This window comes from Chelonus insularis, unplaced genomic scaffold (genome assembly GCF_013357705.1).
Source record: "Chelonus insularis isolate UGA/USDA-ARS -01 unplaced genomic scaffold, ASM1335770v1 contig_109_pilon, whole genome shotgun sequence".
In the NCBI taxonomy this organism is placed as follows: domain Eukaryota; kingdom Metazoa; phylum Arthropoda; class Insecta; order Hymenoptera; family Braconidae; genus Chelonus; species Chelonus insularis.
This window is the reverse complement of record NW_023276349.1, coordinates 297,091-310,991: the sequence shown is the minus strand read 5'-3', so window position 1 is coordinate 310,991 and position 13,901 is coordinate 297,091. Positions and strand designations below refer to the sequence as shown.

Genomic DNA, 13,901 nt, shown 5'->3' with positions numbered 1-13,901 from the left:
AAGTGGGCGAGAATTACTTAATCCAAGAACCTCAACAAGTTAGTTGGAAGAAAATAATCCAAACTACTATCAATTAAGACATTTTCCGATAGTTTAGAGGCCAAGTCATACCTGAAATTGAAACAATCTACTTTGATTGAAAGATTACATAAAAAAATAATTTAATTCTTGATTTCTCAATACTGATATCGAGACTTTCAGATTTCTCTTCTTCAAAAAAATGAATTATTTTTTTATTATTATTATTTTAATTTTTTACTATTATTAAATAATTTACAATATTATTTAATAAAATTGAATGATAGATTAAAAAGAAAAAAAATTATTAAACTAAATTGAAACATGTGACGTACCAGCATTGAATCGTAAACATTTTAAGTGATGAACATCTGTTGTGGATTTAGACTTTGTGATAAAAAAGAACTTTTATTTTTAATGTTTCTTTAAAAAAATCAGGAACAGAAAAGTCACATTTTAACAAAAAAAAATTGTTTCGTGGATTCACAATTGAAATGAAACGATTCTTTCTTGACTTTCATTTTTACACTGATAGAAGAATATATTTGGTGGGACTAAATAAATTTATTAAAATTATTTTTCAGCATTTATTTGATACATATAAAGATTTATTTGTAGGTATTCTGATTTCGAGTCGGCCGGGCGAGCAAACTGAAAACTAGTGGACTGTAAGAATTAAGAGCAGAATAAGAACAAAGGTTGGATGCTAGAAGGTTCCAAAAAATAGTTTATTAACACCGAACTGCTTGGGTTTTATAGATTTTATTCAACAATAACACTTAACATAATCAATAGAACTTAATAATCACTACATATAATTGAGTTGACTGTACAGTAATTGTTCATACACTTCTGAACTGTCTGATAGTTATTTTTTCACCAAAAAAATAGTCTCAAAACAACAGTGAATAGCAACATTCACAGTATACACCAGAGTTGTTCGGGGGTGCGATGTATCCGTGAGGCACTATGGCGTCGACGCCAGTTCAGCTTCGCGCCCAAAGACACTACAACTGAATATACTGGACCACTGGCACTGATGAGAGTAATTTGATGATTCACGTATATTCGTGAGAGTTGTCTGAGTCTATTTGACCGTACTTTTTTGTACAAAGAGTGAGCTGACTGCAAAAATCTGCGATTTGACTGCGAACTATTGTACAGAGATGACCGCGTGATTTGCCTGGAGCTAACTGACGCCACAAGTGCTCGACCGCATGCTTGTTGGCGTCACTAGGGCCGTAGAGTTGCCTTCTGGGCCATGAGGGAAATACTTCCCGATGATTGGTCCAGTGAGTTGACTGAAGCGCCAGTAGACAAGTCCGGCATTACGAAATTTTGATTATTCCTGACTAACTGACTTGGGCCCCTCCAAGTCAGAACAGTAGGTAATAAATCTTCTTTGCTTAGCTGTCAAATATTATTATATTTATGAAACCATAAAAAATTCACACAAAATTGAATGGTTATAATGTAATTGCTCGTCGAGCTATTGGTTAAAAGAAAATATTAATTTTAATCATTACGAAAGCGTTATCTTTTATTTAAAAATTTCCAATAAATAAAAAGTATTTCATAATGTAACCTAACATTTGATTATGCTTTACCATCATTCTACCTTACCATCGAGCCCAATCATAGTATTTAGATGAGAAATAAATATTTGTTGGCAGCTAAGAAATCATTCATTGAGCCAAATAAATCTACTCTAATAAATAATTTCTTAACTGTTAACAAATGTTCATTCGATTTCTTTTTCAAATAACATATTTATTAGCTGCTAATAAATTATGTTAGATAGAAAGAAATACTTCTATAAGTGTTTTTGTAATTTAATAAATAAAATATACATAAAAAATGAAAAATAAAAGCATTTTATTGTTTGCGATTACTTCATTTGTTTAAAGTACAATAGAATGATTCCATGAATTCAAAAAGATTAAATACGTCTCCATATAACGTGAAATTCCCGCCCGAGTAATATTATTATAAGGGGAAGTGGTAACATTTAAATTTTGCAATACGGTTGATACTATAAAAAAACTACACTCTAGGTAAAATACCACAATGATTGTGATATATGTCACATACGCAATTTCCCTTTCACAATGTGTCCCATTTTTCATAGCTGAACTCTCTTTGAGTAGTAAAAAATTGTTCTCTTTCCACCACGTAGTCTTTTAAAACGATCAATAAGATTCATGAAGCAATAAAAAATAAGGGAAATATCATGCAGTAAATCTTTAATTGATTAACTTCACGAATCCAATTTATGATGCAATTTAATCAAAACATTATTATAACTACAATGATAATAATTATTATTAAAAGTTGAGGGAAAACACTGAAAACAAAATAAAAATGATGGTAATAAATGATAGAACTTAATCAAATATAATAATAAAAGATGTTCAACATTCAGACTTGACTGAAAAATTTAATAAATTAGTAATAATAATACTTTCCGTCTGCTCTTAACAAATGTAAATATCATCAACATGCATTTATAATTAATCATGATTCCAATCACTTTCAGCAATATGCACAATTTATGCAATAAAAACAAGAAAGGGTCCAGAAGGGTTTAATGAAACTTATCACATAGCTTTTATAAATTATACGACGATGCCCTGGTAAAACGAACCGATAAAATCCAATAGATACCCATAGACAATTTATAAGAATGAATAAAAAAGTATTGGGTCTATCGGAAGAGCAGAAAACGACTTATAAACTTTTTATAAGTATGAATCAGAATTTATAGGAGTTAAAAAATTATTTTTTCAATGTATAAGAAATTATAAGAATGAATGAGAGATATGCAATAAGATTTAATAAGAAGTTATAAGAAAATAATAATTAGAATTTCTGCTTCAATTAATGAAGAATTATAATCGCAAACGCTATCAGAATTTATGAGAACTTATCGGCAAATAATATCCAAAAATTTATCGCACGAGTTTATAAGAATCTGTAAGAGCAATTTTTGTTAGAATTTATAAGAACCTATTAGTAATAGGTACTTTAAATATTATAAACTAGCTATATAAGAATCTATAAGAGCAACCATTGTAAGAATTTACAAGAACTTATTGGAAAATAGTATTTAGATATTCATCACTTAGGTTTGTAAGAATCTATAAGTGGAGATGGCATCAGAACTTATAAGAATGTATTTGTAAAAAATGTACTGCGTCATCTCCTTCAGATTTATATGAATCTATGAGAGTAATTTTTGTTAGAATTTATAAGAACCTATTAGTAATAGGTACTTTAAATATTATAAACTAGCTATATAAGAATCTATAAGAGCAACCATTGTAAGAATTTACAAGAACTTATTGGAAAATAGTATTTAGATATTCATCACTCAGGTTTGTAAGAATCTATAAGAGCAATTTTTGTTAGAATTTATAAGAACCTATTAGTAATAGGTACTTTAAATATTATGAACTAGCTATATAAGAATCTATAAGAGCAACCATTGTAAGAATTTATAAGAACTTATTGGAAAATAGTATTTAGATATTCATCACTTAGGTTTGTAAGAATCTATAAGTGGAGATGGCATCAGAACTTATAAGAATGTATTTGTAAAAAATGTACTGCGTCATCTCCTTCGGATTTATATGAATCTATGAGAGTAATTTTCGTTAGAATTTATAAGAACTTATTATAATTTATAAAACCTTATTATAAAGTCGTCAGTATTTGCTAATAAATTCTAATAGAAAACGATAAAGTACTCCTTATAGATTATTGTAAATGTATAAGAATTAATCGGAAAATTGCATGAGAAATATGACGATTTTTATAAGAATTTATAAGAAAATGTCTTATGGATACTTATAAAATGTGCACTATTTCTCATGCAATTTTCCGATTCATTCTTTTAAGTTATTTTTTTATAAGTTTTTATCGAAATGTTTAACCAGGGTGGTTTTGTGGCTGGCGTTTGTGCCTCTGTACTTAACATTTACAAGTAATGCTATTAGAGTTGTCACTCTTGCTTTATTATTATCACTAAGTGGACTTGTTTAACTGGGATGCCTGTTTTTTCCCAAGATATACATAGTTTTAATGAAACCAGAAAAAAATACCAAAGAGTTGGCAATGACACAACATAGAAGCTCATGTTTACCAACATCAGCAGTGCCAATGCTTGTTTTTAATGGTAATCACTTTAAATTTATTTGAAGTATCAAAAAATAAATTAGAAAGGTTTGTAATTATTTTCTTGTTTAACTTAATTTTTTTAAAATTACGATACAATCTCCACTCTCTGGCTGCTAGAGTCTAACTTCTAAACTTTACCATATAGAGAGTTGCCCTTGTCATCGTTAGACAAAATTTTGATGGATTAATGAGGGTATCAAGGATACAAATTTCTTTGTAGATGAGTTTAATGATAAAAATAATTAAGATATTTTAGTATAGAACTAGGTAACGTGGGCTGTTGTTAGCAAAATATTATTCCCATCAAAGCAGTGTATTGAATTTCTTCAGATTTTAAAGGAATACCCTCCACAACCCATAGCTCGTCGAGTTCAGGATTCAATAATCGTGGAGGGGGACGAGAAATCTTTAGTAAATGACGGTTTTCAATAAAACAACATATTATTCAAACAAACAAAATAGTTATTATACGAAAACAGACATTACAATGACATTTGCAAAAATACTGAACAGATACGGAATTTAAGTACAAGTAAAACGGATGGAAGTGGAAATAGAAAATGATCAGTCGGTTAGTTAGTCGCAAAAGTGAAGAAACCGGATAACAACCTCCGTCTCTCGGAAACCCCAACTAGAAGAAAGCCGTCTAAAAGACAACTTATGGATTACGATAAAAAGATGTCTAAATGCTATTTGATATTTTTATAGTCTTCCTACAGACATTCAAGAAGATGTCCATCTTTGCGTAAAACTTTGGTCAAATGACATCCAAAAGAAAGTCAAAACATTGTCTAGATCTCCTAAAGACATTATTTTATTTTTCTAAAAATTACTTCCTATTGATATCTTTCTAATGACTTTTGGAAAAACTAATTCTTAATTTCTAAAAAACATTATATAGGCATAAAAAATTGTTTCTCTTCTAGTTGGGAACAAGTACTTTTATTCTCAAAGGAGGCATAGACTTAAAAACCGTACCCCATGCCAGCATTAGAGAAAATAAAAGACACCCAGTGTCCACAGTGAAATCTCGTATGTCTTCCTCTCTTAATTTTTAACAAGTAAAAACTTGCTAAGCTCTGCTCTAGTAGAACGCAAAACGAACCTATTTGAGATTGAATCCCTTTCAACAATTCTATATTTGAAACGGGAATGGATTATTTTTCTAGGATAGATTTAATATCTAAATCATAAGTTAATTTTAATGTTAATGATTTTATAAAGATTAAACACATAACTAATGCATTATACCTGGAACCAATCTCTAGTATTTTTCTACCCATGTACTAGAAATTACTTTCATTGGCCTCAAAAAAATGAATTTTACTATTCTTGGTCCACAGGTGAAGCTATTAAATCTAATACTTATTCAAATAGACCATTACAAAAATCATCAAAATCTAATTATACTTATACAAATCGTTGTGAGTTATAAAAAAAATTTGATCATTAAGTTAATTGTTTTTTTTTCTAATTAATATATGGATATAGTACATATCATTATAATGCCTTTTTTTACTATCAAACATGAATTCTTTTGCAGGTAAATCACAATTTTTGCTAAAAGATGAAAACATAGAACTAGAAAATACTCTCATAAAAAACAATGGAAAATTAGAAACAAACACAACTTAAAGCTCCAGGAGTAAAAACCTTAATATACTTTTTATTCAAATTATAAAAAAAAAAAACCAAATGTTACATAAATTTTCATTTATATAAATACTAGCAATATCCAATAACCATAGTGAGTTTACAAGGAATTTCCAATGGATTTCATAGCATAGATAATATTTAATTACATGGAAAAATTTACTAAACTTGTAAAATATGAAGCTAATTGAAATGATTGAAATTTCAAAACTTGATGACAAAACTGGAGTCTATTAAAAAATTTTCAACGCCAGAATTTATAAAAAATCTACAATAATACAATAACACATATCGCTAATTAAAAGTTATTAGTAATGATAAAGTTTGAAACATACTACTACTTATTAAACTCAATATACACGTATATAAAATAAGTACAATTTATTTATAATCTTATTGAATACTGGAAAAATGTACATTTAATTATGAATAATATACAATAGTTTTCATGCAAGCTGTGTAATAATTTTAAAATAATCGGTTATTAATTCCTTTTCTGTGATGAATAATACAACTGTTAGTATGTATCATTTATTCAATTTTTAAAATCAGAATTTCATGTAAATTTGCTCTCTTATTCGGAACGTAAAACATTAACTAATTATCAATGATTTTCACTGATTTAGTTCAAGAGGATCCATGAATTACTAGAGGCATCCAACACGCTACCAGGTGGCGTATGGTGTCATTTCATTAGATTTCACCACTAGGAGGCGCATAAGAGCTAGGTATCTAGCCAGCCAGAAATGTTTTCAATCATATGAGATTTGATTCTCGACTTGTGCACATCGTGTTATTTTTCGCTCATTTCTTTTGTGAAAATACAAGTGCTATTGAGTTTTTATGCTTTAACTGCATAAATTAATCGTCAAAAACGATCATTAAAGAATAAGTGGGTGTTTGTGATTAAAATTAGTTAATTTTTACAGTTAAGGTGAAGTAAATGAACAATGTCATACCAAAGTTCCAAAAAGATAAAAAATCCTATTTTCATGGCTGGAGTTCCTGGAGTAAAACCAGTACAAGATTTATCGAAAGTTGTGAAAATTCAAAGAAAAGTTCAGGAATTATGCAAATGGAAGGGAAATGGTTTTCCTGGTTCTCAACCTGTCTCTATGGACCACAATAACATTATCCAATTTAAAATCAGACCATACAAAGTGTCATGGAATGCTAATGGTACTAGATTTATGATGTTCATCCAAGCTAACAAGGATGTATTCTTTATTAATAGGAATAATAGTGTCTATGAAGTGTCTGGTTTAACTTTTCCACATTATAAAGACTTTTCTAGAACTCTGAATGATACTTTATTAGATGGAGAAATGGTTATTGATAAAGTGGATGGTAAAAATTATCCTAGGTACCTAGTTCATGATATTATTATGTGTGATGGCAGAGATGTATCTACAGACTTATTTTTCATTGAGAGATATGACATCATCGAGAAAGAAGTAATAGGAAGCCGAATTAGAGCATTAAAGGAAAGCCGAATACACCGAGATCAAGAACCCTTTTCTATTCGTCAGAAGCAATTTTGGGACATCACACAAGTCAACAAGTTATTGAGTGAAAAATTCGTTAAACAATTGGGTCATGAACCAGACGGTTTGATCTTCCAGCCTTCGAAGGAGCCCTACATCCCTGGACCTGCAGCAATCGTCTTGAAGTGGAAGCCGCTATCATCAAATTCAGTGGATTTCATGCTAAGAATCTTCGTCGAATCAGGTATGGGAACATCACCTAAGAAAATAGGTCATTTATATGTTGAGGGTTTAGAAGAACCATTTGGTTTTATTAAAATTACTAAACAAATTCAACAGTTTGATAATAAAATAATAGAATGCACATATAATAATGGAACTTGGTTATTTATGCGGGAAAGAACAGATAAATTTTTCCCTAATTCTTTCATTACTGTCCAATCCGTTTTAAATAGTATAATTAGACCCATTACTTCCCAACATTTAATACATTACATTGATAAAAATCAATTTAATGAGGATTGGGAAGATTGCATGCCACCCGCGAAACGTCGTAGATAATTTTTTTTCAGTAGTAGATTTTCTTCAAGTTGTTAGTTTTTGCATAAATTAGTAAAGTAAAGTAGAGGTTTGTTTTCTATTTTATAAAAGTGATCGATGATTAGAAAAGTGTGTATGGTGAATTCTTACCTACACACAATTATGAGATCTTATAAAAAAAAATTTTTTTTTGGTTGTTATTATAGTTTTTTCCCTTTTCATTAGATTATGAATATTACTAATAAATAAATAGATAATTCCAAATTTATCAAGGCATCAATTATTTCATATTTAGACATCATTTGCTTCAATTTAATGTCCAATACTTCATTTCTTATAAATTACTAGAAAAATAGTAAACATTTATGCATGAGCACTTCTAATCTACTCCAAAATTAGTTTTATTTGTAAATTAATATCGATGTATCTTCTTATATACTAGAATTTATAATATTTTGTAATATAAAATAACAAAATATCTTTTTATGTTACTTGAAAAATCACACTTTTTTTAATATATTATTTACAATTAGAATTGTGGAAAATATGTGCATAAATTTACTGATAATGGAAGATAAAAAATAATAAGATTTGTCTTTGGAAATTTTTTTTATCGAGTTGAATTTAAGATGAATTTTAGAAAAATTCTCAATTTGTTAGTAAACATTAATTAATATCGTCATTCACAACCAAAAGTATTTAATCGTTCTTGTTAACACTGATAATTATTATTTAATAAATATTAATTTAATTAATAACAATTGAAATTTGCATTGTCCAGAGCGAATTAAAATTGCTTTTTGTCTAAACTAATTCTTTTCTATTTGTAGAAAAGCTGGTTTACATTCCTTTGCCAAGAAATTTGGTTTAACTCCTGAGGATTTTGCTAAAAATCTTCGTGATCATTATCAGCGACACGAAGTAGATCAACAGCCTATTGATCCTCTCACGTTGACTTAAAGTTTTATTGGAAAACAATTAAAAACTCCAGAAGAAATCTTAAAAGCAGTTCAGCAAACGATAGCTATGCAATTAGCTCGTGAACCTCTTGTGAGAAAATATATGAGAGAAATGTACATGGTACGAGCAAAATTATCAGTAAAACCTACAAAGAAAGGAATAAAAGAAATTGATGATAATCATTCTATTTATACTATGAAATGTTTGAAGGATAAACCAATTCGTGAATTTCAACAAGATCAGTTTCTTAAACTGGCCATGGCTGAAGAGGATAAATAAATCACAATAATATCAAGTGATGTAATCGAAGGACATACTAGCAACAATTACATTGAGGAGATAAAACAGTTATATATTAGGGACGAATTCAGCAAAAATGTACAAGACTGGAATAATTTAAGAATTGCAAGTCTAGAAATAGCGTTAAACAAAATGATTATTCCAAATTTGAAGAAAGAATTGAAATCTAGTCTTATTGCTGAAGTTAAAGAGTATGTGATGCAAATATGTTGTAGTAAAATGTTTGATTGGATTAAAATAGCTCCGTTTTCAGTCGAGTTTCCTGAGGAAGTGGACGCAGAATGGAATACTAGTAAAGGTATCCGTGTGATGGCGATTTCATATGTTTCAGACTATACTCAAGCAGCATTTACGTGCATCATTGCTCCTGATAGAGAATGCATTGATACTTTGAAGTTACCTCACTTATTAAAAAAGAAGAACAGCTTTAGCGAACATGAAAAAGGGTTTATCAAGATTGACACCAACAGTCTCGGAGATAGTACTGAAGTTTATGTTGAAGTGCTAGATGGCTCGAGAGTTCATCCTGAAACATATGAATGGGCTAGAAAGATGGCTGTAGACGCTTTAGAATATGATGATGAAGATGGCAATCCTGCTGGAGCTTTAAAAGAGATTTCAGAAACTCCAGAAAAAGTAAATGACTTGGTTTTAGATGCAGTTGCTCAGGAATTAGAGAGACAAGGCTTTGGTAATAAATCTATTACATTATATGATATCAGAGCTGAGTTAACTGAACGCTATAAAGAACTTAGAACTATTTACGAAATTCCTTCTTCAGAAAAATTGTTTGATATTTTGACAAAAGAAAGTGCAGAAACTTTCTATATTGGAAAATTAATTTTAGCCGAAGGTATTAGCATCAACTATCATCGAACACCAGATAGAGAACAATTGGATCAAGCTCATCCCGTAAAAATTGATGAGTCTGGACTATGGCAATGTCCATTTTGTTTGAAAAAAGATTTTCCTGAATTGTCTGAAGTCTGGAATCATTTTGATGCTGGAACTTGTCCTGGCGAAGCTACTGGTATTAGACTCGGTTTAGATAATGGAGTTTCCGGATACATCCATATAAAAAATTTGTCTGATAAACATGTAAAAAATCCTGAAGAAAGAGTTACAGTCGGTCAAAGTATTCATTGTCGTATTATTAAAATTGATGTTGAACGATTTAGTGTTGAATGAACTGGTAAAAGCAGTGATCTTGCTGATAAAGAACATAAATGGAGGTACATTTTTATTTTTTAAATAATATTTATGATAATTATAATATTTCAATACAATTGAATTGATAATTACTTTTTTATTCCAGACCTACTAAAGATTCATTTAATGATACAGAAGAGGAACAGAAAGATATTAAACAAGAAGAAGAAATTAAGAAAATTAATCAAAGGCAGATTTATGTAAAACGTGTTATTCTACATCCTTCTTTCTATAATATTAGTTTTGGAGAAGCAGAAAAACGCATGAAAACTATGAAACTCAGAGAAGTAATCATAAAACCTAGTAGTAAAGGTTCAGACCACCTTACTGTTACATGGAAATTAACTGAAGGTATTCATCAACACATTGATGTAAGAGAAGAAGGCAACGCAAATGCTTTTTCTTCAGGTCAAAGCTTATGGATCGGTAATAAAGAGTTTGAAGACCCGGATGAAGTTATCGCGAGATACGTGAATCCCATGGCTGCTCATGTCTGCTAGTTGCTTGACTACAAATATTATAAAACCGGTGTGAATGGGATAAAAGATAGAGCTGAAGAGCTTTTAAATGAAGAAAAGAAACAAAATCTTGAAGGAATCCCGTATATCTTTTCTGCAGCAAAAGATTATCCAGGAAAGTTTCTCCTTTCCTATCTTCTTCGACTTGAATGTTTACATGAATATATTTCGGTGGTGCCAGAAGGATTTAAATATCGTGGACAAATATTTACTCGTTTTGACAGCTTGATAAAATGGTTTAAAGAACATTTTCGAGATCCAATTCCGATCCAGACTCCCAAAATTTAACAATCTGAAATGGAAGATATAAACTCAAATATAATTCAGAGTATGGATCAAAAACATTCTTATTATTATCCTCCTGACACACCAGGAGTATCGGGAGCTCTTAAATATGACAATACAACCTCAAATTCAAATACTCGCTACACTTCTTCAGCTCAAACTCCATACATGACACCATTTAGGGCTTCACCGCATACTCCATATGGTTCTGACAATAATTCTAGGTACCAAAAGGAATTTCGTGGTCATGGATGAGCATCAAATCCCAGAAGTCCTGGCAGAGGACGTGGCAATATGCAGAATAAAAGAGGTTGGAATAACTCGGCTAATAATGCTTGGCCTACAGATAACTCAAACATGCCAAGAGATTGGCAGAGTTCTACAGATAATAATTGGCCTGCAGGTGATTTGGCTAGTTCAAATGACTGGAAGAAACCTGCCGATGATGCTTAATCTACAAGTCATACAACTACTTTTAATCATTGGAAAAATTCTATTGATGATACATGGTCTACAAGCAGTACATCTGATAGCCATTATCGTGATCGTGATCGAGATAGGGGTCGTGGTCGTGGTCGATCATCAAATTTCAGTGGACGCGGCAGAGAACAAGTCAAGGGACGTAGTTGAGAACGTGGCAATATGCAGAATAAAAGAGATTGGAATAACTCGGCTGGTGATGCTTGGCCGACAAGCAGTGCTACGTATTCGAACGCCGATAACTCTTGGCCTACAAGAAATACAACTGATTCGAATATTGATGATGCTTGGCCTACGGGTGATACAGCTTCGTCTAATAATTGGGAGAATTCTGGCAATAGTGATTAGCCTACTGGAAATTCGACTACTCCAAAAGACCCGTAAGTTAATTCATGACATTACTTGCTATGCATTTTAAAGTTAATTCAGTAATTGAAGATATTTTACAGAACGAGAATATTGAAGAAATAATCTACTTTATCAATTTTCATATGTATTACCATGTAAAGTAATTAATCTCACACCATTTTTCTTCAATTTTAGATATAATAGTCCGATATATAATGATCCAAGAAGACCTTAAAGATACGGAAATGAAAGAAGTCGATCGGATAATCGAAATTCTTATTGAGGAAGATCACCCAGCGACACAACAAATATAAATTCTAGTCCTCAGAGTATGTTGCTTGGTAATGACACTCCTCTCTATAATGAGAAATAATATTCAAAAGTTGGTACAATAATTTCCTCAAGTTCATTTATTTCAATGTATCTTTTTTTTTTTTTGAATTTAATATTTCGGAAATTTTTCACTATTCTCAAGGAAGTTATAGTAATGGGTACGATTTGGCGAATCCCGAATTTTGATATATATCTACGTTTTAAGGTCCCCAGAGTCGAATATGGCCGTTCTTCAGTGTCCGTCTGTGTATGTGTATGTACGTATGTGCGTTCGGAATTATTTTTCGCCTCGATTATCTCGAGAACAAAAGATGATATCGTCGTGGAACCAACTGCGTTCGACACGTAATTGCGCAACTTAGAACTGATTAGGTTTTCAACAAAATCGGTCCAGTAGTTTTTTATGCAGAATCAAAAAATGGAAAACGTCCTGAATTTTGCAATTTATGAATTATACTATTTTTTAGACAAAATTTTAAATTCTTTGCAAAAATATGAATATTAAATGATTAAAATACTTGTATGAAAATATGATGACAACATTTCATCGGAAAAAACAAATTTTAAAAAACAAAATCAGCAATGAAAGAATTTTAAACTTGTGTCGGGATTGAGAAAACAGCATTAAAGACGCTATAATAGTCAATAATAATTGTCAATCATATGGAATTGTGTCCATAACAATTGAACATTGTTACTAACAAATGATTATTGATCATGGTAATATTTAAATAATAAGTTTTAAATTACTATAAACAATAAAAATAGGGATCTATTCTATATATATATGAGTACTTTTAACGCATGATTTTTTTTTTACTAAAAAAATGTTACCAACCGTACGACATAAATAAAAACATACTTTTTTTATTTATAACAATGAAATTGTTGAATAAAAACACACTAATGGATAGAAACACACTTATCTCGTTTATAACAATTTCATTTGTTACAAAGAGTGGAAACGAATTCTATTGGAAGTGTTTTTTCATTTTTTCCACTGGTAAGTTGGTCGTGTGGACCATTCGGGTCGCACCCAGACCACTGCAGAGCACTGATATTTTGAAAATTTCTGTAACAAAATAAATATTATTTGACAAGTAAAATATACATGATGTAAGATATTCTCATATTTGCATTTAAAATGAAACTTGGAAAGAATGAAACATATACATTCAAGTGTTACAAGTGCATATGACAGATTATTATAGTTTTCCACTATTTTCACGTAGTAAGTTTTTATAAAAATAAAAATGCTTTATGCTTTCACATGGTAGACTGATTTTAAGAAAGTAATGAGAACAAATTTAAATGGAATTATCTTTTCTTTTATTACCAACTTAATATCGAATAAATCAGAATACTTTTTGTAAAAAAGATATTTTTAATAGTATAATTTATCCCGTCGCAAAACTCAATGTAGTAATTTTAAAAATTTATATCTATCTAAGAAGATGTAAATTACAAAATCAACAAGGTCATTTTAATGATTTTTTTATATAGCTGTAAAAAATTGGCAAATTTTTGAACAACTTTCAAAACATAAATTTAAAATCATCTTAGTGAATTTAAATATATAACATAAATTTTAGTATAT

General features: G+C 30.0%; 1 protein-coding gene and 1 pseudogene across 1 annotated transcript; both read left to right on the top strand.

The window, feature by feature from the left end:
• Positions 1-6,797: 6,797 nt before the first annotated feature.
• Positions 6,798-7,892, top strand: LOC118065604 (mRNA-capping enzyme-like). Its single transcript, XM_035081042.1, has one exon. It carries the CDS (start codon positions 6,798-6,800, stop codon positions 7,890-7,892), a length of 1,095 nt encoding a protein of 364 aa, XP_034936933.1.
• An 801-nt stretch (positions 7,893-8,693) lies between these two features.
• On the top strand, positions 8,694-11,596 carry LOC118065528 (transcription elongation factor SPT6-like; annotated as a pseudogene).
• Positions 11,597-13,901: the final 2,305 nt, after the last annotated feature.

Coding starts and splice junctions, on each gene's coding strand:
- LOC118065604 (XM_035081042.1), top strand. CDS start 6,798: ATGTCATACCAAAGTTCCAAAAAGATAAAAAATCCTATTTTCATGGCT.